A 27,717-nucleotide genomic window follows, 5' to 3' on the forward strand; every position below is an offset into this window, starting at 1 on the left:
TTTTTTGCATTTAGTCAATTTTGACTTCTGATTCATAGTACATTTTAGTAAAGCATTGAAGGTGGGAATAGAAGCTTTCCTTAATTTTCCCTTATTTTGAGGAATTATTAGATCATATTTTTTGCCCTCAAGCAGGGATGATGGGCCCAACCCTGAACACAAATACTATTATTTTAAGGTACAATCTTTTCATTTAGCTTAGATTTGTCTTTTTTGAATAATTCAAATTGGTCTACATTGCCATTGTTTAATATAATCTTACTTCAAAATATATTCAAAGGTCACCCTTTCAAATTTCAAGATAAATTATGCTATAAATCTTTAGTTCTAATTCACTTCAGAGTATTACAATTAAAGTAAATTTTGAAATGTTTGGAAGTATTGATCATACTGACACAACTCAGAAAAGTCAGTAGGGCAAGTGGCAACAATCTTTTATATTTGCAATTATGCTGCATAGTGTTATATAAATAGGAAATAATACTTTGTTTTGGATTTATTGAAATTATTAATTCACTGCTTGTGTCCATAAATTTTTGAGTGATTCTAGAAAAATGAATTTTTGCATAAAATATATATTATCTTAGATTTTCATTGAAAGGATTTTATTAGTAAAAACAATTATAGTTGTCACAAGCTAGAATTTAATCCTCTAAACTAACTGTTTTTAAATTAGTACACTAATAGTTTTTAATGTTCTATTTGTATTCTATTAAACTTGAAAAACAATATTTTGACAAGTTTCTGCATGGCCGTATCAGCAAAGCCCTGAATTTTTCCATCATACACAACTTTCTCCATAAATGCTGCTCACAAACCTATTCAAATTGTACTAAAAATGTAGTATTCCCACAAGATATGCCACTTAAAGACCTATGCCATTACATAGGGTAACTAACCACAAATCTAGCAGGCCTTTTGGCATTTCAGCCAACGTCTGGAGGTATTGAGGCAAGGTAAAAAGGGGTGGCATAATTAGCAAAAGATGTAAGTGGAATTTCAGAATAACAAACTCGGTGCCTTTCATGACAGGGAAATTCAAATAATCTACCATGTCATGTTTCTCTAATTTGGCCCGAGTCTCACATATGCTAGAATGGTGAAAATATAAAGGATAGACCAGTGGCGGAAATTAATTTTTCAGGTGGAGGAATCCCCAAAAAAACAAGCAGTTTGCGGACAAATTACATAGTTTACTGGCAAAAGTGTGTTTTAACCGATAATTTAACACAACTTAGGGGGACGCTTGCCACCTCCCCCACCCCCGCAAGTTTCTTAATTACGCATCCAAATTTTGGCACTTAAAGCTTCTTAGTTGGTTTTTTTACATTCGAGACCTATAATTGCCTTTTGGAAGCTGAGCACATTTTGAATAATAGAAACGCCGATCGTCACGAAAAAACATGCAGATCAAAATCCAAAGTATGCTTTGTTTTCCAAAGGAAGTTCAACAAAAAGAAAATTTATAAAAACTATAGGCAAAAGGGTTAGTTGCAACAGTCCTTAGTAAAATCATCTCTACACCACAAACATCATTAAAATTTCTATAGTAGTCGAAGCTGTCTCTAAAAAGGATAGAACTCGGTACTCGTTATATTTTTTAAAAATGGAAATTTGATAGTTTCTTAATACTTTTGAGCATAATAGTAAAGATTCTTAAATTTTTTAACATTAACAGTTTTTTAAGACCTTAAAATACAAATTCAAGTTTTTCAGGGGCGTTGATTTCAAAATTCATGCCTTTTACAGTCCATCTAACTGCATTGCTAAGGGCGTAACCCAAAAAAGGTTTTTGCAGCCTTCGACGGTGGGGCCCCATGACAGTCCCAGCCCTGGGGCCCGGCCCGTCTCTCGACGGCCCTGGTTGCACTTTTGCATACTTTTTCTGCGTCATAGAAATATCTTCCTTCCGAGCAGTCTTTTTATCATACTGATGAAAAAATGACGGAGTTTCAATTTATAGATACAGAAAGGTTAGTGGCTTTAGATAAACATATATTTTATAACTAAAGTATTCAAAGTCAGCAACCATTGGTGTAGTGTGGCATTAAAGACTAAAGTTATCTTTCAATAACCAAGGCCCCCTAAACTTCAGGCACCCCTAACAAAAGTTTTTTCTATTTTTATTTTGCTTTGAAGCACGTACTTTGGATGCGATAAACGATTCCAAGAGGCCCCTAGGCCTAGACTGTGTGATATGTTAATCTAAATAAATTGAAAGTAATTTGATTACCATTTTTTGTTTAGTTTGTCGTTTTACTAATTCTTATAACTGGAGGCTCCGAACTGAAATACTCTTAAGTGCTCCCGCTGCCTCCGTTACGCCACTGTTGGTGTGGAAATAGTGGTGTAAACAGAGAAGTAAAATTTTTGAAATCATTAGCCTTGAGGACTTTCTTTTGTTGAAGGAATGTAAGTTCAGTGTGGTTTTAAAGGTATCATCGAAAAATAACAAAAGAAGATGGTATACATCAATACGTTGTGTCATGAAGTTACTTCGTTCAAATTTTGGAAACAGGCAGGGTCAAAGGCTAGTTAAATTGAACAAAATAAATCCCTGTTGAGAATGCCTGTTTACCCCCGCCCTTTGCTCACGAAAACAACTGGCTGATCACCTCGCACTACTGTCATCAGAGGTGGCGTCACGGTAAGGACTGGAGAAGGCAATTTCTAATTTGTATAAATCCGAGGAGAAAATCTGATGGAGGGGGGGGGGGGTAAGGGTGACGAAATTCGCTCATATTTGGTAATCGTTTCTCCACCTACTCTTTTGAAAAGTTTTTATGATCTTTCCAATAATTTTCCTCGATTCAAAGTTTTACAATTTAAGAAGCGTTATTGTAAAGGAGTTGACCGGTGGTCCCTTGTATTGTCTTGCGCTAAAATGTGCGTTTTTATCTTTAAAACGGGCGTGGTCGCATTTCCTGCTAGATCCCAGTCCTGTTTATTTTTCTGGAGCTGGTGCCACCATTGATTGACATCCAAAATGGGGGATCCTTGAAAAGGACACATGTTTGATAATAGATGATTCGCTTAGATGGTGAATAATGCACATGTACTAAACAACCGACACGCGTGGTTCGCCACCTTTCTCTCGGCCGCTGCATTGATCGATTCACTCTGACCATTCATTTTATCATATTTATACACAGAAACCCTATCAGCTACTAACAGGGGCGGATCCAGACAAAAATTTGACATTCTCAAAATCCATTATGACCGACCGACCACGCCCGTTTCCCGGAAACGCCCAAGAAATTGTTTTCTGTCTTTTATGGATGCAATGATTAAAATTATTGAAATTTTAAGAGGAGAAATAGAAACAAACAATAAGAAGTGGCAGACACCCAGGGGGGATGAAGGGAGGTAGTTGTTCCCCAACATTTTGGGAAGACAGAGGTCTTTTATTCTAAAAAGAATGGACAAATGTGATGTCATCTTATCAAAAAAATAGGCTTGCCCCCTCATATTATTGCCCAAAAAACAACAATGATGCAACATTAAAGAATTACTTAATAAGCATAGCAACACTAGTAATTGAAAATTGGGTAATGCAGGGAAAAATAACACAAAGACCAAGACAAAATGTGTGTGGCAAATTGTGCTTGGTTTTCTAATGGTTTAACATGTGGAATTTTATAGAAAGAAGTGTAGTTTTGTGGACATCCAAATGATTGATAAAAATTTAAGGGCACAAGACTCATCATAGAAGAGAATTATTAACAAAAGTTGACCAATGAAAGTACTAAAAATGCAGGCACTTTCAGAGTATACAAGCCATAGAAACTTGGACAAAGAAATGGGCAAAAACCTTTTCTAGCAACAAAAGTAGACTGCTAAGGCTAGTCAACTTCTTTCTGGATGCTAACTCTCTTAAACGCATCATATCTTTTGGCATATGATAATTGCACTGCTTTAGAGTAAAATATTTCTGCATCAAAGTCAAAGTCTGTATATCTGTTTCAGATTTGTTGTTCATCATTTGGAAATACATGGAAGAAAAATTACTTTGGGATGACTGTCTATTTAGTAGATCCATCAAATTTAAATTTGAATCTTCTGAGACCTGACACTTTATACTAAACTTCCCTTTACTTAGCTTTCAGATGCACTTTCTTTTGTCAAAGAAAATGAATATAATTTTTTGCCTTCATAATATTTCCTTCCACAGGAATGTTAACCAAAATTAGCTTTTTATCCAAACCATAATTCCATCAAAACTTAGTCTGGTAATAGGCTTGCTAAAATAAGCAAACAAATGCATTTCTCATCTTTTTTCTTGTTGAAAGACTACTCCACTACTCCAACTCCTGCCATACTAGATTACATCATACCAAATACTGCATTTTAACATGCATTAAAAACAGATTCTATCTGCCTTTACTGTGTGTACTAACTTAATGTAAAACATACTTTATTGGACAGCATTTCCAGTTCCTAGTACCACCTTGTTCAAATAAATATATCTCAAGATTTTGACTTCTGTGTTGCATTCTCAATAAACCTTGTTCGTTATTGGCTTGGTATCAATAAAACAGAAAAGGAGATGCATCTCCAAAACAAGAGTGCAGTGTATGACAATAGGCCCATGTAGCTCATATGATTAACCACATAAAATTTCCAAAGATGCAACATGTCAAATGGTTTCAAAATAGAACACAACAGCCCACCATAGCATAAAACTTTTCACCAAAGGCTGTGACAACAAATCCTATTCTGCTTGGTAACAATATCAGTAACAAGACTGTAAGAAAGTAATGACTTCTCTAACTGTTAAAATCTCTCTTAACTTTTTTACAGCTAGTTCTTTAAATTAAATTACAGCAAAAGTGAAAATCAACTTGCAAATAAATAACATGTTATTTAAAACAAATTAAATAGCTATTCAAACAAACTAAAATGTATCCATAAACATTATATTACAAAGATAGGCAACCATTTAATCATTGAATGAATATTCTAGTTCTAGTTAAATTCAAAACAGTGCAATTTTTGTTAATTCTACATTCAAATCACATTACACAAAAACAGAAAGACAATGGTAGGGTATCAGTGTTAAATTAAGTATTTTACCAGCATCCAGAGGGGCCAGTCTGCAAATAAAACAAACTTTTTGCAGAATTTACCACCTGAGTCTCTAGGCCCAGTAGCAGCAGCACAAAATGAACCCCTATATAAAATTTATCAGCAGTACCTCAAAGTCTGACCCTCTCTCGTTCAACAAGGTTCAGCCATCAAAATGAAAGAATTATTTTGCCACAATAAATGTCGAAGGTTGTGTGTTACGATCTGGTTCTGGCGCCTAGGCCCTCCCGGCAGACTTGTAAGTAACCATTCCCTAGTCAGCGAAAAAAAATACTCCTCGATGGTATCCAAAGCACAATCGGTCAATAACTGTTTCAATTCTTCCAATACATCCATACTTGCAATGGGTTCTTGTGAAATTATTCTCTAATCAAGCACAAACACATATCATTACCAAGCACTGCCACTGCCACAGCCACTGTAGTCTGGAGTGGAGTGTGGATTCTTGATCACGTGAAGTTGGTGTTCCCTGTCAAATTTGGCTACTTTGTGGACCAGCCCACTAACTTCTCAAGATTCTCAAACTGCGACGTAGGCAAGACCTCATAAAATATATGTTAAACATATGCCAGATATACCCTATTAAAAGTGAATGGGTTTAATACGTCATTCTGGCGAATTTTCCTCTCGTTAAAATCTTTCAGGTCGACCTCTTCTAAGGGACAAAAATGAATTGAAATTCTCTGCGTGCGCATGCAGAAACTGCGTGCAACTTTCTAAAAATGCGAAGGAACTTCTCAAAATGCATGGCAACAGTCGATAAACTTTCTAAAAATCATGCCTAGATACAGGACACGGCACAGCCTCTTACTACTCTCCTGGGTACTAGGTTCAATGAAGGAGAATTTGGTTTTTCATCGGAGAAGATATAAAAATGTTTCGCAAAGGCAAAACGGAGTAAAATGTAGCAAATACGGCGATTGTGTAGAAATAAATACCTAAAATACATAATAAAAAGATGTATGCTTATCTTGAATCTTAAATCTGAGCTCATTCATTACTTTTAGCATTTTATTTAGAATAATCAAACTGGGAAAATCTGACATTCTAAATTGAGAATGTTGAGAATGTCTCGATCCGCCCCTGGCTACTAAGTTAAAAAAGAAAATGTAAAGATTAATTAACATATAATGCTGGTCTTCCTAGGGATCGTGCTTCGGGAAAGAATGCTAATTTTGCAGGAATTCCTTTAATTTCGTTTTGAACGTGGTAATCATTCTTATTCTTATCAACAGATAGGAAAAATGTCTGCCGCTGGTCATAGTATCGCGGGCTTATGTGCACATTTACAGGTTCTTCAATACCTAACACGTGCCCAGTAAAATCTGGGAGGCGAAGATGAAACTGTCAGTGCCAGTAAACAGGAATAAAATAATACTCTGTGAACAATGTTAATGAAATTTACAAGGTGAGACGTAAATAGTTCCAGAATTATATCCACTAGCCATAACATTTTTGTCATACACAGTGCAAAACTAAATTGTGCGAAGATAGCGCAGCGTTCCAAGGCAAATGCAAACACAGTTGATTAAGAACTGAAACTACGATGAAATCTCAAAATCGGCACTTTGCAATGCTTAGATATTCAAATTAAGGCAATGTGAATTGGTCACGATGACAATGCTTGTATGCTTGTAAGTGGGAAAATATTCCCTTCAAGGCTACAAGTGATCTTTTACGGGGTCTGAAAAATTAAATTGTGCGAAGTTAGCACGGCGTTCTACAGCACTTTTAAACTCAACTGATTAGGAGCTGAAACTACGATGATATCTCAAAATCGGCACTTTGCAATGCTTAGATATTTAGATTAAGGCAATGTGAATTGGTCACGATGACAATGCGTGTATGCTTGTAAGTGGGAAAATATTCCCTTCAAGGCTACAAGTGATCTTTTACGGGGTCTGAAAAATTAAATTGTGCGAAGTTAGCACGGCGTTCTACAGCACTTTTAAACTCAACTGATTAGGAGCTGAAACTACGATGATATCTCAAAATCGGCTCTTTGCAATGCTTAGATATTCAAATTAAGGCAATGTGAATTGGTCACGATGACAATGCTTGTATGCTTGTAAGTGGGAAAATATTCCCTTCAAGGCTACAAGTGATCTTTTACGAGGATTGGAAAATTAAATTGTGCGAAGTTAGCACGGCGTTCTACAGCACTTTTAAACTCAACTGATTAGGAGCTGAAACTACGATGATATCTCAAAATCGGCACTTTTCAATGCTTAGATATTTAGATTAAGGCAATGTGAATTGGTCACGATGACAATGCGTGTATGCTTGTAAGTGGGAAAATATTCCCTTCAAGGCTACAAGTGATCTTTTACGGGGTCTGAAAAATTAAATTGTGCGAAGTTAGCACGGCGTTCTACAGCACTTTTAAACTCAACTGATTAGGAGCTGAAACTACGATGATATCTCAAAATCGGCTCTTTGCAATGCTTAGATATTCAAATTAAGGCAATGTGAATTGGTCACGATGACAATGCTTGTATGCTTGTAAGTGGGAAAATATTCCCTTCAAGGCTACAAGTGATCTTTTACGAGGATTGGAAAATTAAATTGTGCGAAGTTAGCACGGCGTTCTACAGCACTTTTAAACTCAACTGATTAGGAGCTGAAACTACGATGATATCTCAAAATCGGCACTTTGCAATGCTTAGATATTTAAATTAAGGCAATGTGAATTGGTCACGATGACAATGCGTGTATGCTTGTAAGTGGGAAAATATTCCCTTCAAGGCTACAAGTGATCTTTTACGGGGTCTGAAAAATTAAATTGTGCGAAGTTAGCACGGCGTTCTACAGCACTTTTAAACTCAACTGATTAGGAGCTGAAACTACGATGATATCTCAAAATCGGCACTTTGCAATGCTTAGATATTTAAATTAAGGCAATGTGAATTGGTCACGATGACAATGCTTGAATGCTTGTAAGTGGGAAAATATTCCCTTCAAGGCTACAAGTGATCTTTTACGGGGTCTGAAAAATTAAATTGTGCGAAGTTAGCACGGCGTTCTACAGCACTTTTAAACTCAACTGATTAGGAGCTGAAACTACGATGATATCTCAAAATCGGCTCTTTGCAATGCTTAGATATTTAAATTAAGGCAATGTGAATTGGTCACGATGACAATGCGTGTATGCTTGTGAGTGGGAAAATATTCCCTTCAAGGCTACAATTGATCTTTTACGGGGTCTGACAAATTAAATTGTGCGAAGTTAGCACGGCGTTCTACAGCACTTTTAAACTCATCGTGACCAATTCACATTGCCTTAATTTAAATATCTAAGCATTGCAAAGAGCCGATTTTGAGATATCATCGTAGTTTCAGCTCCTAATCAGTTGAGTTTAAAAGTGCTGTAGAACGCCGTGCTAACTTCGCACAATTTAATTTTTCAGCCCCCGTAAAAGATCAATTGTAGCCTTGAAGGGAATATTTTCCCACTTACAAGCATACAAGCATTGTCATCGTGACCAATTCACATTGCCTCAATTTAAATCAAGGCAATTTTAACTTTGAGGTAATCCTGGAAGTAATTTTATCGATAGGTCTCATAAAAATTGTCACCTGATTCTCATTCTTTAAAAGGGAAGGACGATTTCCAAAAAGGGCGGCAGACCTGCCCCTAGTTTCCCTCCTTCAATCCACCACTAGGTATAGTTTATTTGAATGATTATTATTTTATTATTGCAGGGACGCTTAACTTTGCAGATGGAAACCCCCTTGTTGCTTTAAATGTACGAAACCTTTAATGTGCCATTATCAATTTTACTGACTTTTATGAAAAATTGGCAACAGTTGAAAAACAGTCTTCTCCAATCAAATTCCCCCATTTTTTACAAGCTCTCGGTTGAGCTCGCGCTTTCAGTTTATCATTCATAATCCATGTGCAAAAAAACAAACGGAAGCGCTAAAGTGCATGGTCAGGCTGAATCAGGATTTGATGAAATAATTTTATCGTGTTTGTAAATTGCTGAAAGCTTAATGGTTGATATAAAAATATGTTGGACCCGAAAGATTTCAATGCAGACAAAGGAATGATGAAATTTTTTGAACTGGGAAAAGACTGGACAAAATGTGGCATTTGAATTAACGCTTTTGTTTTGTGAGTTTTGAGCTACATATATATTCAAGCTAGTGTCTTTTAGGAACTGTCTAAATGTTTGATGTTTTTAAATTAGCTGATAACAAGCAACGCGAGGAAACGTACGAACTTTTCGTTGCCTTAAACTATTAACAATTATCTAAAAATTATCTCGTTTGTTGTACTCTTCTACACTTCTTTTTCCTTTTTCCTTTGCTCAAAAGTAAACATAATAAAAATGTTCATGGTATCATTGTTGCGTATAGACGATTTCATAAGGGCGGCAACATTTCATTATGGCGGATTTTGCGATAAACAAAGTCCCTGCGCCAGTTTCTCTCGGTGCCCTGTGGTTACTTTGCGCATGGCAAGTACATTTTTCCTATCTGTTATTCTTATCTGTAATGAAATTTCCTTCCACGTCTGTGCACCACAATAGAAAAAACTTCTTTTGGAGAATTCTAGGTTTTGCCTTGGGATGTCTAGGTGAAGGAAATTTCTTGTTGAATAGCTAGATATTTGGGCCCTACTCTGGGCCCAAGTGCCCTACTCTCACCGACCGGGTAGAGGCTTCGAAAATGGATCATATGATAATGGTTAGATTACTGTCTTAAAATTTTTGCCATCCTATCAAGTCGCTCTTTACGTAATAAACTTTTCATTTCATTTGAAATATTGTCTGGCTGCTAGATCGAGCTTGTGACTAAAGTTGATTGAAAAAAGTGTGACGTGTTTGGTTAGGATACTGTCACTCAATGGTATCAAGTCGCTCCTTTTTCGGATGTGCTCAAATTAAATTGAAACAAATTAGCAAAAATTAGCAAAAAGCTGTTGGGTTTTTCTTCTTCGGATTTTTTGGGAAATATTTTGCAGGTTCAACCTAGCTTTTGGCATTCTTCCTTCTGCACCTGGCACAAAGATGGAAACATCATTTTATGGTAAACAATGATGTCAGTCGGTTCCATTCTCTTTTTGAAAGTCGTTACTACCCATGATGCCTTTGTTCGGGAATGCCATGTTCATAGCCTTTCCGAAGACACTGCAAAACTGTCAAGTTAGCAGTCGATACAACTTCAATTCCTCGTAGCTTCGAAGATTAAAAACACAGAAAGAATAACATCATGGCAGATAAAATTGATATGTCCTTAGATGATATCATCAAGAAAAACAAAGGTTCGCGTGGTCGTGGACGTGGAAGGGGACAGAGACGAGGAGGCAACAGAGGTGGAGGTGGCGGTGCCGGCGGTAGTGGAGGGCCTATGAGACGTGGCAGAAGTTCAGGCGGTAGAGGTCGAGGAACCCCCTACTCTCGAGTAAGTTAATAGATTTAAAACTAGGAAGGTATTTTTAAGTATTATATTAATCTTTTCAAAAGTTTTGAATTCACTGTTTCACGAAAGTCGCACCAGGAACGCTAGTCAAGCTTGGCCTTAGAGGAGGCCTAGTTTCAAGTCAGCCACAAAAACATTTGGTGTTGTTTAAGATTTGTTCTTATGTGCTTGATTTGCCTTATTCTTGTTTATTTCGTGATTTTAATAAGAGCTTCACTCTTCCTTTCACAGCCAAGAAATATGCCTGACAGATGGGAGCATGATATGTTTGAAAGTGGTGGTGGACAGGCAAAAAGAACTTCTTTTGGTAGTGGTGGACTTTCAACTGGCAGCAAGCTGCATATTTCAAATTTAGATTTTGGTGTAACAGAATCAGACATTCAGGTATTTTTTCATTATAATGATTAATTTTTCAGATTTATTCAAGTAATTTTATCTCAGTAAGAAAGCCATCATCAATCCAGCTTTCCCCTAACTTGTTCCTCAAATCCAATTTGCACAGTTTTTGATTTGAGAACAGTTTGTTCAATTTGTTATTTTGCTACCTGGTTTGTTTCTCTTCAAGCATCAGCAACAGGTTTCAAGCTTGGAGAAGTTTTAACAAATAAAATAGATATCTTCAATATACTGTTCATTTATCATTTTTTAATGGTTCAGCTTATGTTATGTACGAATCCATCCATCCAGTTGTTGGCAAATGGTTCCTACCTATATTTATACTAAGAAAATTGTTTTCTAGGAATTGTTTCAAGAGTTTGGAACCATAAAATCAGCAACATTGAATTATGATTCAGCTGGAAAATCACATGGTACAGCCGACATAGTCTATGTCAGGCGTGAAGATGCGCAAAAAGCATTTAAAACATACAATGGAGTTCCACTGGATGGTGTGTAAAGTTTTGTAACTACCCAAATATACATACATAAATGCTTTGGTGTATAGATCAGGACGGTTCTAAGTTGCTACTCCAAGTTTCATCATCAGGAACAGCTACCTGATAATTACATAGAACAAAAAACTTGGTGTAGCAACTGAGAACTATACTGTGCTATACATCAAGTACCCTCATTTTTTTAAAAGAAAGGTTGATGTCAAGTACTACACTTATGTCATGGATAATGTTATGAAATGTTTGTGACCTATTTTATCACGCCAAGAGATTTGCTTCTGTTCTAATGCTGTGTTTAGATGTGGGAAGTATATTTTCATCCCTTCTGTCTCAGGTTCTAATCCAACAGGGCAATCATGTTTTGAATTTTACAAAATTTTGTTATTCTCAGTTTTATCATGATTTGATAGTTCCTTAAATTTTTTGCTTCGAGTATATACCAAAGTTTCTTAATTTTTTCTGACCATCCAGTACTTTTTTCTGAAAGCAAATTTCTTATAATTAAAATAAGTGTAGCTTAAATATTAAGTAGACAAGTTTGATAGATTAACAGTTTTTGTTTCTTTGACTTTGCTTATATTGAATCTTTTTGTCTCATTTGTATGTTTGTTTAACAGTTTCGTTTCAGTAAAGGTTTATGCAACATAAAATTTATGCAACAAAACTGTTTTAATATGTTTATATATATGTATATTTATATATATTTTTGTTTCTAGTTGTTTCACTTGTTATTTGATTTTGCATTAAAGAAGTATATTTCATATTGTTATTGTATGTTGTTTTGATTCAGGACGACCAATGAAGATTGAGATGATAACAACAGCCTTGTCTGGTGCCAGTGCAGCCTCAAATAACCAAGGAAGGTAAATAAGTAATATCTTGCCATGAAAGAGCAAGACACAATATTAATCTTATTTTTGTACCAAACTTTTATTTGGTTTCAAAAGAGCTGCCTTGCAAACCAGTTCTGACAAGGATGAATTAGCCAAATTTGACAATTTGTGTCAGAAGGTATTCATTTGGTGGACTCCATTAGCTGCAGAACAGTGCTTGGAAAACCTTTTATTGGGTGTGAGGAATTTCACGCATGCTGCTTTTGGAAAACCGTTGTGACCTGTGTAACAACATGGTTTGGAAACGGCAGCAGTGAAGGTTTTTGTGTGAAATTATTCTTTTATCACCTTGATAGAGAGAACAGGGGTAAGGTGAATAAAGTTTTACATTGCTTTTACACAACCTCATGTTGTTTTGTTATGTTTATGTTGGATGAAAATGACAGCAAACAGTTGTTATAACTGTCTGTTTTTATTTTTATTTGACCATCACCAGCTCGTTTTGGATTTTGTTTTTTGTTGATTTAACAATGTCGGCTTTTTGTGCTCAGTAAAATTGGGGGATCAGGTTGCTTATTTCATTTGGTAACAGCTCCTTTATGTTCCTTTCGTCAAAAAGTGCTAAGGGTGATACATGTTGACAGTGTAAAATGGTTTGGCATAGTCTGAAAGATCTCTCATATGAGATAGATACATAGATAAATAATGGTCTGGAAGTTTGTTGCTAAAGGATGCTTTCAGTGCATGCAGATAAAACTCAGCCAGCTGTTTAAGAAGACTGCTCAGATTTTTGGCATTTGTCCTTCTGATTTATCAAGCTACAGAGAAAGAAGCGGATATCAAAGAGACAGAAGAGGTGGCAGCAGAGGTTTTGGTGGAGGCAGAGGATTCGGTAATCGTGGTGGCAATAGAGGTAGAGGAGGAAGAGGCAGTGGACGTGGTGGTAACAGGAGAGGACGTGGCGGTAAGCCAATTTCAAAAGATGATCTTGATGCAGAACTCGATGCATACAAAGTTAAGGTAGTTTTTCTCCTTACATGTTTCTTGTTTTTGCTGTGTCAGCAGGCTTTTCATAAATTTGAGAAATTGCCACCAAGAAATAAATTTTAACTTTCAACAATAAGTTAGACAAATTTCTTGTTAAAATTTGGAATTTCTATCTTGTTTAAAATAACTTTTTCTTAGCAAGAAAGCACCTGCATAATGACTAATGCGTAAATGCATACTACTGTAGACTAAATACCCCTAGGAGGTCCCCTTTGCAAAAAGGACAGTCAGTGTTGGTAATAGGCCTTTATCAGTCAAAGCATTCTTTGTTAATATTTATGACAATAAATTTTTTTAATAATAATAACTGATGTCCTTTCTTAATGCCACTTTTTGCACTCTATTGTATTTTATTTTTCAATTTAGCTTGCATTTGTTTTATGTAATTATATTTTGCGGCATTGAGTTATGTTAAGAGGAGGGGGCATTGAGGCATTGACTCAAATGTGCTGAGTCATGATTCTTGTTCTGCAAGGCTATTGGTTGGCCTGACACTGATCCCATGTAGTTGCCTCCTACTTGTTTCCAAACAGCTTCTGAAGTTGTCATCAATGAATGCCAATATCACATGAAACTACAGTGGCCGCACAAAACAAATGTCCCCCTACAGAGAAAGTCTTTTAACCATAACTGGATGCCTTAACTTTGGTCACCATAAATGTATTGTTACTTTTCAAGACACATTTAGGTATGTTTTTGATTGAAATATGTTTTTAATTTTTGGGTTTATTTTGGTAGGTTGAAGATGATGACATTGATATGGATTAAAGGACTGGTATTCAGTTGGTTTGAAAATGATGTTCAAAACTGATATATATTCAAAACATGGGCAAGGAGCCCAAGCAGGAACTATAATGTTTGCCACTGCAGTCTACAAGGCAGAATGAGTACAGCACATGCATTGAGTGAAACAGATGTGATGTTTACCAAAGGGACATTATTGATTTTATCTGTTTGTAGTTTTTACTTTAGGAGGAAGTATCATTCAGTTTCTAATTTAGATTGGGATTCACTCTTGGGGAAATTATTTGCTTAGCTTGCTTTGTTGAAAGGCTGCTTTTCTGTATAGGCACAGTTGTTGATCAAAACAATACCATCCTTCAGATTTCTCCTTGTTGAAATCTGATTTACCAATTGTCATGTGGAAGATTTTAGTTTAAATGCACACATAGCCCAACATTTCTATTTTGCAAAGCTTAAGTTAGCAAGCTTGGCAAGATAAAGGAAGGCACTGCTTGTGGGATTTGCTATTGACATGTATGATATCACTCATTCAAATTCCTGCCATATATGTAGTATTATTGTAAGCATTTGTTAAATTTAAACTGCTTTCATTAGCCAGTTATGTTTTGAAATTAGTATGTATGCTTTTCATTTTATGTATAAAGAAGTAATTGACCATTGACTACTTTTTCGTGTCTCCTGCTATACTTTTGGAGTTACAGGTTTACCTAGAAAAAACATCCATTACAAAATCATACAAGCTACTTGATATATTTTCTGTTTAGATTTTGAACCAAGGTACCTTTGTCTTCGATAGCTAGTGATCCGATTATTAGTCCACATTTTTTGAAACAAAGAAGTAGTGTGTCTCTATTGTAAAAAGTCCAAATTTATAGCATTTCTTCTAAAAAGATGGTAATTCAATAAGTTTTTTCATCAGTCTGTTGTCTAAAGAATTAGTTGCTAACTAGCATTGTCCATTCCTTCCCTTCTAAATTCAATTCTTGTTGCTTCAACCATATGCTCTCCCTCCCTGTTTAAACATTAAAAAACATCACAAGCATTGTTGCACTAGCCTGAATTCCAGACCCCAACTCTCAGGTTGCGTTGCACTGAACAAAATGGAATTATTCGAACACGTTAAAAATTACCTAAAATTTACCAAACCAGCAGGGGATTCTTTTGACTAATGTTTCATGAAATGTTGCATATTTATAGAATCTTGATATATTATTCCATTAGAGTATTATTTCAACAAAATAAGCATTTTATCTTACAAAAGGTACAATTTATTGATATTGGATTTGATACATGCAGTTCATAGAAAATCAATCATTGAGCTGAATCGTTCAGAACTACTCTGCTGCCTACTCTGCTATCAATAAAACGTAAACATTGCCAAAATGAGGGTTCCCTTTTGAACAATAACACCTCCCTCCCGTGTGCATGGTCTTTCAGGGGTTTACTTACGAGAAAATGACGGGGATGTGCCTGCCAGAAAAAGTTGCCAGAAAACTCCATCTTTGTGAGTGAGAGACACCATCGAAGTATCCACTTTTCTCCATGCTTAAAAACAAAAGTCCTGGTTTTTCACGACAGAATGGTATAATAAAAATTAAGAGACTAGAATCCTGAACAGGTTGAATTTAAAATCGATAAATTTTGGAGAAATCCAAACGTCTGAACAGCAGAGTCGATAGAACGATAGAAAGTGGGTGTGGCTTGGGTGTGTCATTGGAGCTTTTATTGTTTTTCGTGGACCTTCCTCCGGTCAGTGACCATGCAATAGTAATGTTTTCCTAACTCTGACCCTCACCTGGAATAAAATTTTGAAATCATGATAATTTAAGGAAGTTTTTTTTCGATGCCGAAAAAGAGAGATAAGCAATCCTGTCCCGGAATTTTCAGCCAAAACGCAACCCTGTTGGCAGGCGCTTCCCCGATAGCCCGCGATCTGTCCCGTGTTGATGACGGAGATGGCGAGAAGAAAAGGTGCAAAGATGACAAAGAATTGGACATTTCAAATGATCTTGAGTAGAGAGATGACGATATTTTAATAAAACTTCGATCAAATTGACCTTGCAAAATTTTTTTACTTTTGTGACATGCGATCTGGAAAAATATTTAAAAACTAATTAGTTCCATCTTTGAATGGGCGTCCACTCCCCTCCCCCCCCTCAAAAAAGTGTCTGAAAATGGCGTTACCTTGAAACTGCTCCTGTGAGCTGAGCATTAATAGAAGGGTTTATAAGATTAAAAAAGGTAGCGACGCGAGACTTTCCTTAAGAAATTTCATAGGTAGGGATTCAAGACCTACAAACTACAGAAATAAGTTTATTAGCATATGGGCAAATCCGGGTGCTCATGATGCTACACGCTAGCGCAAAATTTAACAGTTGAAAATTATAATTTTAAGTGGACTTTAGCGGGGAGCCCCGGCACGTTGTTATAAATTAATTACCAAACTTTTTTCTACTCTGCAAAAGTTTTTTAATTAGAAGGGACCCTTCCTGAATTGAGCACAACATTAAAATCGGAATCTTTCGGATAGCAAAGTTTCTGCAAAAAACTTTGGATAAAAAACTTTCGGACAAACTTTCTAGAATTTTTTATAAACATTTTACATGGTACCAAAATATATGCCATGTCAACTGTAGTCTTCCGTTAATCAATCATAGATAAATTAATTACATAGGTGTAATAAAGAAGCTGGAGAAATGATAGTCTTGCACGCCATGCGTGAAAAGGATGCGAACTTAGAAGCTTGTAGTAGCTACAAAAGGTTAATAACGTAGAAAACGTTTCACAATCCAATTTTGGAAGGCATTCAAGAAACAAAAAACCAGCAAAAACAGAAGGATATTTGGGTAACGATATCTAAATCAATTGTTATATAGGAAATATATGAATCAGGACCACAAGAAACCGCATGCATGCAATGCAAATGATATGCATCAATGCATCAAATGTGTTTTCGTGTGAATTTCTTTTTTCTAAGAATTTAAAACTTTCGAACAAAGACTGTCGGACAAACTGAGACCTAGGACAAATTAAGTTTTGGACGAATTTTTCTCCGAAATTTTAATCGTCCGAAACTTTTTGGGTTTAGTTTGATGCAAAATAGAATTCCCATACAATTTGGATTTCTGATTGTGGTACTTTCTTCCCTGGGACTGTTCAACTGCAACTCTTGTTTACCGTATTGTAAGACTACAGGTCATTTTTTTATCAGACGATAAGGACAAATCAGAACACAAACATAATAGAATACTTAAACATTTACATTAAAAAGGTTTACAATAAGCTACAGTGTATTATCTCGTTATCAGTATCTATCTGTTAATTTTCGCTAAGTTCGTCGTCATCCCTGATCTGTTCACGAGCTTGTGCTCGACCTGCTAAATCGTCGTCTCCTAGAAACTGAAGCCGACCTTGATCGTTGTCTTCCAACTCTTCTAACTGGGGATCTCGACCTTGAACTCTCTGTCGACACTGAGCCTCGCCTGCGACGGAAGTTGCCGCGTACTGGTGATCTTGAGCGTCTTCTTACTGGACTTCGTGACCGTCTTGGTGACCGTCGTCGGGCTCCGGGGCTAGGCGATCTTCGTCTTGGTGGCGTGCGAGACCGCCTGTTGAAGTTTCGTTGTGGCTGGCGAGGTCTAGGCGGAGACCGTCTACGATTTCTTGGGTTAAACCGGCCTGGGCTGGGTCGTCGGCGATCCTTCATTGGAAGGATCAGCTTTGTTTGCACTTCTTGTCCGTCAATCCAACCCCCGTCCATGTGTTTTACAGCCTTCTCAGCTTCCATTGGACCCTCATACTCTATGTACGCATAGTTACGAAGAACTAAATTGTTCCGATTTACAGGCATTTCCACATGGCGCACTTTGCCGTAAATAGAGAATATCTCCGTAATATGATCTTTATTTACGTTTCGCGTCAGGTTTCCGACATGGATTTTTGTAGCCACAGGGCTGGGACTGCGTTTTCGACGTCTTGGAGACGCAGATGCTGACTTTCCACGCTCCTTTGACCTTGATCTGCGTCTAGGAGGCGATTCAGAACTCGAATGATCGGAGGCTGAAACAAGCCTTTTCCTGGCTGGGGACTTGGCCTTTGCCGATTCATCGCTACCGCTATCAGGTGATGGTTTTCTGGCTTCCCTTTGATAGCTCTTAGGCAAGTCCTTACGTATTTCAGTGCTTTCTACAACCCTATCTTTATTCACTTTTTCCTCCAATACTGCCCGCTCCACCTTAATTTCCTTTTTCTCTGGTTCAGTCTCCTGTTTTACAGGGGGCGGTGAAGCCATTACAATGTCCTTTTGTTTATGGGAAACATGGGGTGATGCCTCCCTTTCAACAACTTTGCTCTTTGAATCCGGAACACTGTCAGCTTTTTCTCTTGACCGTCGCTGCGCAGCATCTTTCACTCTCTTTCCCTTTGAAATTTGCTTTTTACTTTTTCTGCCTGCAGAGGAAAAGATATACGCTCATCACAGCTTTTTTCACCATCAGCCTTGCGTTAAGTCTGATTTTTCTTACAATCAAAATGGGAACAAAAACCCTTGCCTACACAAAAACATTACTGCAGAACAGCAGTCCACTTGGTTAACTACATGCCTCTGAGGGGTTGAATTTAAATGGTTTGAGCTTACTGGGAATATTAATTAGCAGGAAATTGGTTTTGGGAAGAGAGGCTGGATTTATGTTACAACTTAAACTTTTTTGAGTTATTTTTTACTGAAGCAGAAGGTAAAAGTTACCCGACTGTGGAAAGTTTCTTGTTGCAATAGTTCAGTTGATAATGATGAAATTATATAGAATATGTTGGGATTTTTTCAAGACAGGGGGAGGAGGTTGTGATTGGAAAATCTTTTCAGAAATGACAATGATTTCTTAGAGTAAAACCCAAAATTTGCTTTCTATTTAACTTTGAAATAACCCAAAACACTGCTACAAAATGCAAGAAAAGTGTAACTTATATAGATATCACATGAAGCAAAAGGGGTTTGCTGCCAATTTCAGAGTGGATTCCATTGTGACAAAACCTTGCCTTTGGAAAGGAAGTTTGACAAGTATTTTGTCTATTGTATCAAGGTGTCCACCATTTTGTGAGGGGAGGGGTGTCCTTTGATGGTATTGAAAATACATGGTTTATCGAGGAGGCATGCAATGTTTTAGGCAGACAGAATTCCAGCATTTGTACTGACCAGTGAAAGTAGGCTTGCAATATACACTGATAAGAAAACCAGTGCCTGACTTTTCAACAGAAATGTAAGAAAAATTCTGGCTGGACAAATTCTATGCTGGCAGCCCTTGCTTAAGCTATGGATGAACAATTTTTTGCTGAATGAGCAATTTACTGTCAATATTTTTGAGTCAATGGTGACTTAGTCTTAGTCTTGAGTCAAATAGTCTAAACGGTTTAATAAATACACAGAGAAATTTTAACAAAAATTCAAATATATTGGGTGTAGGCTTGATCAAAAGCAAAACACTGAATTCTTGCTTCAAATTTTATTTAAGGTCATTAAAGTGAAAGGAAGCTATAACTTACAAATGAAAGCAGTAGTGGTAATATTGGACCCCTATTTATATTGTTTTTATTGATAAACATTTCAGAGAGACATTTTCAGATACCTATAAAATTAGAACCCCCTTTAATACTGCCAGTTTTGTTTCTCTTTCAAAAGAGTTGGTAGTCTCTCATTCAGAAGAACAGCAGCCAAATAAAAAGCACCCCATCTATTTCATTGGATCTTTTATACACAGAAATTTGAAAAGACATATAAATTACGCAAGATATATTTGAAAAATGTTGATGCTACAAAATAGAACAATATCTAAATTTTAGCTGTTCTTTTAGGAAGAAGTAAAGGGCAAACAAGATTGAATTGAAAACTGACTTTATTTGGGGTCAGGTTTTTAACAGGCTGTTCATCATAGATCAATTTTTCATCCTTGTTCAAAATGAGTTTTGAATAATTAAGGTTCTTATATAGTGCCAAATTTAAAATGCAAATCTTTTAATCATATAAGAAATTGCCACTAAAAGTCTTCAAAATGAGAAAAGCACATACAGTAGAGTCCCGTTATAACGTACTCGATTATTACGTACTTTCGGATATAATGTACTAGTGTGCTTGGTCCCGGCAAAAGGTGTGCTTGGTTTTAATCAATTTTTACTTACCCTTGTTACAACGTACTTAGGATATAAGATACTTAATACGCTGGTCCCTTAAAGTTCGTTATAACCGGATTATACTGTATTAATTCTAAGATAACTGCATGGAATATCTTACCTTTTCCCCCATCTGAGGAAGATGCACTACTTGAGCTACTTTCTGAGTCAGTGCTTCCTGAACTAGAGTCAGATGAATCTGATGAGTAGCTGGAAGAGCTTGCCGATGAGCTGTAGCTGCTTGACCCTGAACTGTCACTAGAACTTGAATGAATTAATAATAATGAAATAAGATACGGATGAAGCAAGTAATATGAAAGTAAAATTTTACTTTATATATATATAGAGAATCTTCATTTTACAAGTATAGAGTGGGAAGGGAAGGGAAGGGAAGGGAAGGGAAGGGAAGGGAAGGGAAGGGCAAAAATTATTTTCTAGTTATTAAGAGCAGCCACTGAGGAGACTTTTTAGGTTCAAGGCTCATCATTGACAGAATCGAGTTTATGTTTTTTGTTGAGTATCCATTAATATGAATCAAAGATATCATATGGATTGCTTTTTTATGAACATTAAAGTTTACCAGTTGATTGTATAATCCTTGATATCAAATGGCCAGAGCTGGAGACACTTTCAAATATAGAACAGGAGGGTTTTAAGTTGCATTACTGCGTATCAAGCTTGATGAGATCATAGGGTTGTTAAACTACTTTCTCTGCAGCTGCTATTACATTTAGTTATGTCTCTGGATGCAATGTCATTTCCAATTACTTCTAGGTGAACTAAGAGGCAATTATGGATACATTAAATAAATAATAAGCAGTTAGACCATTAGATAATATGAACCACTTTTAAATATTTACCTCTCAGAAGATGGACTTGCTTTTCTTCTTTGCTTCCTGTCTTTGTCTCTGACCTTATCGCTAGATCCTTTACTTCTTCTTTTTGGGCTTGGAGAATCCCTTGAAACTTTTCTGTTTCTGTCCTTTTTTCTTTGGACCTTCTCTCGCCCTCTTGTGTCCTTTTCCCTTGCCCTATCACAATTTAAATGATTCACTTAAATGCCTTATACCAACTCTAAAACAGTGGCGGACACTTAGGGGGCCACAGGCGCAACTGCCCTCAATACTTTAAAGGACAATGGTCTTTTGTTCTAAAACAACGGGAAATGTGACATCATCTTATTAAAACAATAGGCTTGCTCCCCAATATTTGACCAAGTGTCTGCCCCTGCTCGAAAATGATTTTCAAATATAGCCTTACCAGGCATGTTACTTAATTATATAAATTGAATGATTTTTCTGTATATATCCTAACACAGATTGGGAGCAACTTTAAAACTCCAAAATCTCTAATGAGAAGTTTGCAGAAAGTGCAGAAGTTATTCATTACAAGATGATATCTTATTGTAACCACCTTCATGCCTACTTCTTGCAGGTTTTTCAACAACATTTTCTGATTAATACCATCTTCCAAATCTTTAGCCATGCTAAGTTTTAAGTTTGCTTTCACAATTTTGTCAACTGTTGCAGAATTGAAACAGTCACAAGCACTGACATAAGATCTTTTATATTTTCCTGTATTTTAGAACATATCATAGAGTAATGATTCTTGTTTATTTTTCAAACGTCTTGAGGGTCAAAATTCAAATTTACAATTCAGTGTGCAGCTGGCAAATTTTGTTACCTGCACACAAGACTGCAGAATATGGCAAGCGCACACCCAAAATAGTTTTCTAAAATGTCCTTGCACATGAAAATAATGCAGTATATATATATACCAAATAACATGGAACAAATTAATGCGATCAGAGATTAAGCAAACAGTGAGATTGGTCAAGTACCACCTGACTGAAGAGTATGTTGATGACTCCAATATTAGGTTTAAAATGAGACGGTTTAAAATGATGACGAAGAAGTTGAATTTCAGGCAGAAACAATTGATAATGATAATATATACCATAAATCCTCAAATGAGCCCTTGGGGGCTTTTTTGCAAAAAAAGAATTTTTGGGTGGGGGCTTATTCGACAGGGGGGGGAGCTTATTTCAAAGTTTAGTATTTTCCTCAAACAACATAATTTTCTCAATGCAATAAATTGAAAAATTACAAAAAGGCCATTGTCCTGTGGGAGCTTTCTTGAAATAAGATATCATTCGTAATCATGCTTTCCTTGAATAAGCCCCATGGGGGCTTATTTGAGTGTAAGGGCTTATTCGAGCGTTGGGGCTTATTCCAGGATTTATGGTATAGAAAAGTTATTCAAATGTTCCTTATATAAAAGTACCTTAATTTTCTCTGTACCTTGATTAAAACTAGGACAGTGTCCTTGTTACCTAAGTTTTATCCGATCATGCCATTTTGGATGCTTTCTGTTATCCTCATTTTTCCATATATAAGAACATACTTAAGATATATATAATCGAAAATTTGGCTATTTTCAGGAGTTTTGAAACGTTGCATAAAAATTGAAGTGAAATAAAATTAACAGACGTTTACTTATTGCTAGACATTTAATAACAGCTGATAAATTTAAGCAGACATGAATGTGCCACATTATTTTTGTGTAATAAGTTATATGATCTTTACTAAAAATTTCTAAATGTGAGTAATTTCAGGCATGCAGTGAGATATTTTCAAAATAAACTTGTCTGAGCTAGATGCAAAGTTTCCAGCTTGTACACTTAATATTTTTTTTGGAAACTGCCTTACTCTGCAGCTTGGTCTGGTCTGGGCAAAAGGAATATGAAAAACTCTTTGTCTTGATAACTTGAAATATGTAAAATGGGAGTCCTGAGATCCCCTTTCTTTTTTTCTTACTGTATTATCGGCTCCTTACCCAACAACACTGCTATGAGGACTAGAAAGAGCCTTAAACCTGTCTTTCTGAGCAATGGAAAGACATTGAAATGTGCTGTTGGAGGTCTGTGGTGATAATAGAAGCAAAACGAAGCATATTTCAAAGTAACTAAATTTTACGCCCATTAGTTTGAGAGTATATCCTTTTGTTACCTTATACGAAAAATATATGTCAACTTAAAGAAAGTTAGGTAAAAGAAAACGAGAGGACATGCCCTAAAATGGGAAGCGAAACGAATGAGGATCCCTGCCAAAACGGGAGAGTTAGAATCCCCGCGCAAAGATACAAACGGGTTGGTAGGACTGTATTTGGAAGCAAAATAAAATTTTGAAAATTAGAAGACTTATCATTAAAAAGCAATTTCATCATATGGTGACACGATTGATACGATAGCCAAAGATTCTGTACTTACATTCTGCACCTCAACAGTCGTAAACTTAGGCCTATCCTTGCAACAACATAACTGTTGTTGTTGTTGCTGCTATTTGTTGCTGATGCGGTCACAGTGTGGTGCGGTGCTTCAAAAAGTTGTGACCTCTTCAAAAATTTATTTTAGAATTTCTAAATCTTGAATCATAGTCTGAAAGGGCAGCAAAAATCAGCAAGGAATTTTAAAGATTAGACAAAATTATGAAAAAAAACCCAATTGACAATGATTTAAAAGAAAAAGCCTTGCTCATTTGGCCATATCTCAGCCATCATTTCTAACGCGCAATTCACCAGATATTTTTCGCTATTCGTATTTATTATTATTTGTCGAGTTGAAATACTTAATAATTTCATTAGCCATTTTAAAACACAAACTTTCAACAAATTTTTGTTCTGATAACAGACAGCACTGGGGTTGATTCCGTTTTACCCCAATTTTTCGGAACTTTTGATTTTTTGGTTTCTTGGTAACCCGTAGAAAAATAATTGTCGTATGAAAGAAGAGCCATCGGGTTTCACAACCGTATCCTTAACTCACCTATTGCATGAAACAGTTTATGATTTGATAATAATAACGTGGTTCTGATAGGTCGTTCCTTACAGGGGGTTGCCAAAGGTGGGGTAAACTTCGAAGGTATATAAATAACAATAAAAATTAACCCATATCACTCCATTCCTGCCTAAGGTTGTCTGTGTATTCTCAAATGGCTCAAGGTTTTGAACCAGTTGGTCACGCTGTATTGTTGCTAACATACACCTTAGAAAGGCCATATTTGTTTGGAAAATCTATAACCCCCCCCCCCTCCATTAATTTTCTTTAGCTTAGCCTTTGATTCCTGTTCTAAAATTCATGTATCATTATCGTTGCTTTTCCTCTAGCCGGAGATTAGGCTTGGACGGACTGCTCCACCCCCGTCTCCTCCACCCCGAGAGTCTGATCTTTATATTTACATTACATTTACATTTTAATTTAATTAGGCACGGTAGCCCCGTCAGTCCATGAGAACTGCTTTTCAGGGGGCCGTGGCAAAAACTTTAAAAAGTAAGAAGATAGATACTACGAAATAGGAATGGTCGTTCATAGTTATTTTTTGATTAAGGTGCCTGTTTTGCGTCAGGTTCAAGTTGGTTCCAAAGCTAAGGTCCACGAAAAGAAATAGCTCTCTGCCCATTGTTTGTTTTTCGAAAGATCGGTATCGGTATTTCTCAGTTTTCTAACATTTCGAGTCGAATTTTTTTCGAACAGGTTGGAAAGGCCATTTAACTGCTTGTACCTTGTTGTAGCTGTTCCGCTTCTAATAATCATTATTAAAAGCGGAACAGCAATGTCACCTTTAGTTGGCCAACCCAAACTGCGAATCAGTGGCATAGCAGGCGCATCAATTAGCTGCCCGATTCTGCAGCTTTTAAAGATCTCAGGCTACTTTTCCTCAAATAAGCATTTCATTCTTTATAAGGACCATAGCCAGACAGGTCCTTTTATAATATCAAAAAAGTTTCAATATCCTTTACTAATCACACCTAGATGCTATTGTCATCTTCTTTTAATAAACAATTCCTCCCAGCCGAGTTCCCTTCAAAGTACTACTAAAACAAAGTCTCGTAGAGGAAAAGACAAGGACTTTGTGCCATGAGGGCAATGGGGCAGCGGCCCTGGGGGAATTTAGCAATTTCTTTATTTTACCATTGTTTTGTCCTATTCTTGGTACTTGCCCCCGTTGCCGTCTTTGAGTGCATGCCTCCCTGAGAAAATATCAAACACTACTTTAAGTTAGTATCAATTAAGTTGCCAAGTGAAAGTCTGAAATATTTAAACGATTTAGCGACAAAAGCAACATGGGAATGCAAACGTGCGGATTTTGATTTTTTCTTTACAAAACGTGAACTTCATTGGCCCTACCCTGTCTGAAACATTTCTAATTGCGTCACAGACCAAAACTGGAGAGGATAACGTTTCCTGCTACAATTCCTCTTTGCGGATAAAACGTCAACAGTACAATGCCTGCCAAAAGTCTTGGAACACTTGCTATAATTTAAGTTGTGCACGAGCTGCAACATCCTCTCCCCCCTTGTACAATGTTGTGCCACGGAAATATGAAAAATCCTACATGTACAAGTGATACATTTTTACATAGCTATGGTTTTCAGCTAGCGAATCAAAATTGTATAAGGGGAAAGGGGGGCAACACCCTCCTTATTGACATGGAAATAGAAGGGGACTCGCGAATTCACAGCAATCTCAGGGTGTTCCGAGGACTTTTGGCAGGCATTGTAGGTCAGTGCGACACAGAGCCTAGTTATTCTGTGACCAAAAAACTTGTTCTTTCATGCAAATGACAAAATTGATTCCATCGTGACTGTTGGTAATGAGCTTGGAAAAACATTTGTGAAACGTTTGGTTGCAAGAATCAAATAAAATTTCAAGAAAATGATAACTAATGCGTTCTTTTGAGTCTTCAAGAAACATCGATTTTTCAAGAAGAGCAGACAAATCGTTTGTGCGGATGATAATGTTACGGGCTTAGAAAAAATCAGTTTTGGAGTCTGTCTACATAGGCACGAAAAACCGCTATTGTGTAGACAAAAGGAGTTCATTGGTAACATTCTTTATAGACAAGCGGCACTGATTGGGGAACCTTAACAGTCATGTGCTCGCGTTTCTGACTGGCCTATTTCGATCCACAACTGGGTATATATCTTTCCTAGCGTAGGGTTTTCGATTTATGTTCTGACGTTTTAAACTCTGAAGAGTGCCAGACGAAAAGTACTCAAATATTTGCTTTTTTTAAATCCATTTTTAGGTTTTGTACCACCAAAAGATTGTTAGAACAAAATCAATGGAGCATGAGCATAATTCTTATTCAAACCAGTTTCGAATCTATATTTGGAGATTACAATGTTTTTTTAATAAAAAGTCAGCTAAATTCAAACAGAATGATTAGAGTAAAAGTTGCTAATTCTATGCTTCTGTATCAAGGCTGCTTTTTCCTCTTTTCGGCTTCTTGTCAAGCTTCTACATTTCTTAAATCAAAGGTAATGGACGGCGCCGAGACGAAAATATATAACGCCACGATTTCCTGTATTTTTCATACTCTTTACGGTTGTAATCCTGTACATCTTTGATACAAGAGATTGGGCCTGTTCCAAAATATCCTTTCTTGTTTACAATATCGCGACAGTAGTCCTTGTAGCATCTGTAACAAAAACAGGGAAATCTCTTCTTTTTCACTTCCATGCGAACATGCAATTTGTAGTAGAGTTTGTTGTAATCCAGCCTGATTGAACGGGTATCGTATCCTGTGTTATAACGCACCCTAGTCGCTTGATTGTCACGTGGTTTGGTACAGTCCCATCTTAAAATGCCATTTATGCTCAATTGGGCCTTAACAAGCCTGAAGAACCCCAATGCTTTGACATCACCTTTGGTTACCGAGTTTATTTTCACAACGCCTTCTCTTTCGTTAACATGTATCGGAATTACCATTGGTCCAAACCCCCATTTCAAGTACCACGGGGCTTTGGGCAACTTAAAGCCAATCTTAATGGTCCATGGGTTCTTGCAGAAACCGAACTTTAATCCAAGAGGCTTGCCACCAACTCTAAGCTTAGGATGGTTGCAGAATCCGGGAGATTCGTAGCATCGCGAATCCACCTTCTTGGTTGGTAGACAGCTGAGAAGGTTTAGATTTTTGTCGAGGACAGCCAGGACTTCGTTAACATGAGTTGGTACGGAGCCATACTGACTAGAAACCCTTGCTTTCACTCGCGCAAGGTAGCTGCTATCAAGAAATTCTGCAGAACTATGATCCAAACTGCATAAAATGAAAGCGACAAGCACAGTGCCAAAAGTGAGCCTCATGTTCGAATCGCTTCGTCCTCGTACTTTCAGCCCTAGCTCAGACTGTGTATTGCTTAGATATTTTTCTATTTATCTCTAAACCAAAAGCTTCCTACTTCCTATTTTGAAAATAATTCGAAATTCGACTTCGCGGTGATCCATATCAACCGCGTCATGTTGGCTTTGATCCATCGTCTTTACCTCAATTTTGTTAATAATCCTTAGTCCCACTGGCTAGACGCATGCAAGAACTGTTACTTTTCTGCAACTAAAATCTATTTGCTTTGGTCAAAGTGAATTTCCTAAGTTCCTGGACTCTCGACTCTGCTTCTGACAATTTTACCCCTCCTATTTTTAGATCCAGCTGCTCAAACTTTTTTTCAGAAAATTTCATACTTGCGTTGAAAAA

The 27,717-nt window shown here is 36.7% G+C and overlaps 2 protein-coding genes across 3 annotated transcripts; one reads left to right on the forward strand and one right to left on the reverse strand.

Moving 5' to 3' along the window:
* Positions 1–10,124: 10,124 nt before the first annotated feature.
* On the forward strand, positions 10,125–14,088 carry LOC135692196 (THO complex subunit 4). Of its 2 annotated transcripts, none has more exons than XM_065210266.2 (6): positions 10,125–10,491; positions 10,741–10,893; positions 11,249–11,396; positions 12,190–12,262; positions 13,051–13,196; positions 14,018–14,088. In XM_065210266.2, exons 1-6 carry the CDS (start codon positions 10,300–10,302, stop codon positions 14,020–14,022), a joined length of 717 nt encoding a protein of 238 aa, XP_065066338.2. In that variant the 5' UTR covers positions 10,125–10,299; the 3' UTR covers positions 14,023–14,088. The 2 variants fall into 2 exon arrangements, with proteins under 2 accessions (XP_065066338.2, XP_065066337.2); XM_065210265.2 differs by having other exon boundaries at positions 10,130–10,491; positions 13,051–13,252.
* A 3,156-nt stretch (positions 14,089–17,244) lies between these two features.
* LOC135692195 (uncharacterized) lies at positions 17,245–23,558 on the reverse strand. Its single transcript, XM_065210264.2, has 4 exons — positions 23,454–23,558; positions 21,046–21,216; positions 20,307–20,449; positions 17,245–18,472 (listed from the first exon to the last, which is right to left on the reverse strand). Coding segments are annotated over exons 1-4 (1,410 nt in total). The 5' UTR covers positions 23,456–23,558; the 3' UTR covers positions 17,245–17,378.
* Positions 23,559–27,717: the final 4,159 nt, after the last annotated feature.

The sequence above is a fragment of the Rhopilema esculentum genome, chromosome 13 (assembly GCF_057945365.1).
Source record: "Rhopilema esculentum isolate cy_ngs chromosome 13, ASM5794536v1, whole genome shotgun sequence".
NCBI lineage: Eukaryota > Metazoa > Cnidaria > Scyphozoa > Rhizostomeae > Rhizostomatidae > Rhopilema > Rhopilema esculentum.

Excerpts from the sequence above, each read along its gene's own strand:
- LOC135692196 (XM_065210265.2), top strand. The coding sequence starts at position 10,300 with ATGGCAGATAAAATTGATATGTCCTTAGATGATATCATCAAGAAAAAC. Across the intron at positions 10,894-11,248 it reads TAACAGAATCAGACATTCAG|GAATTGTTTCAAGAGTTTGG; the intron begins GTATTTTTTCAT and ends ATTGTTTTCTAG. Across the intron at positions 12,263-13,050 it reads GCCTCAAATAACCAAGGAAG|CTACAGAGAAAGAAGCGGAT; the intron begins GTAAATAAGTAA and ends TGATTTATCAAG.
- LOC135692195 (XM_065210264.2), bottom strand. Across the intron at positions 20,450-21,045 it reads GCAAGTCCATCTTCTGAGAG|TTCTAGTGACAGTTCAGGGT; the intron begins GTAAATATTTAA and ends AATTCATTCAAG. Across the intron at positions 18,473-20,306 it reads TTCCTCAGATGGGGGAAAAG|GCAGAAAAAGTAAAAAGCAA; the intron begins GTAAGATATTCC and ends TTTCCTCTGCAG.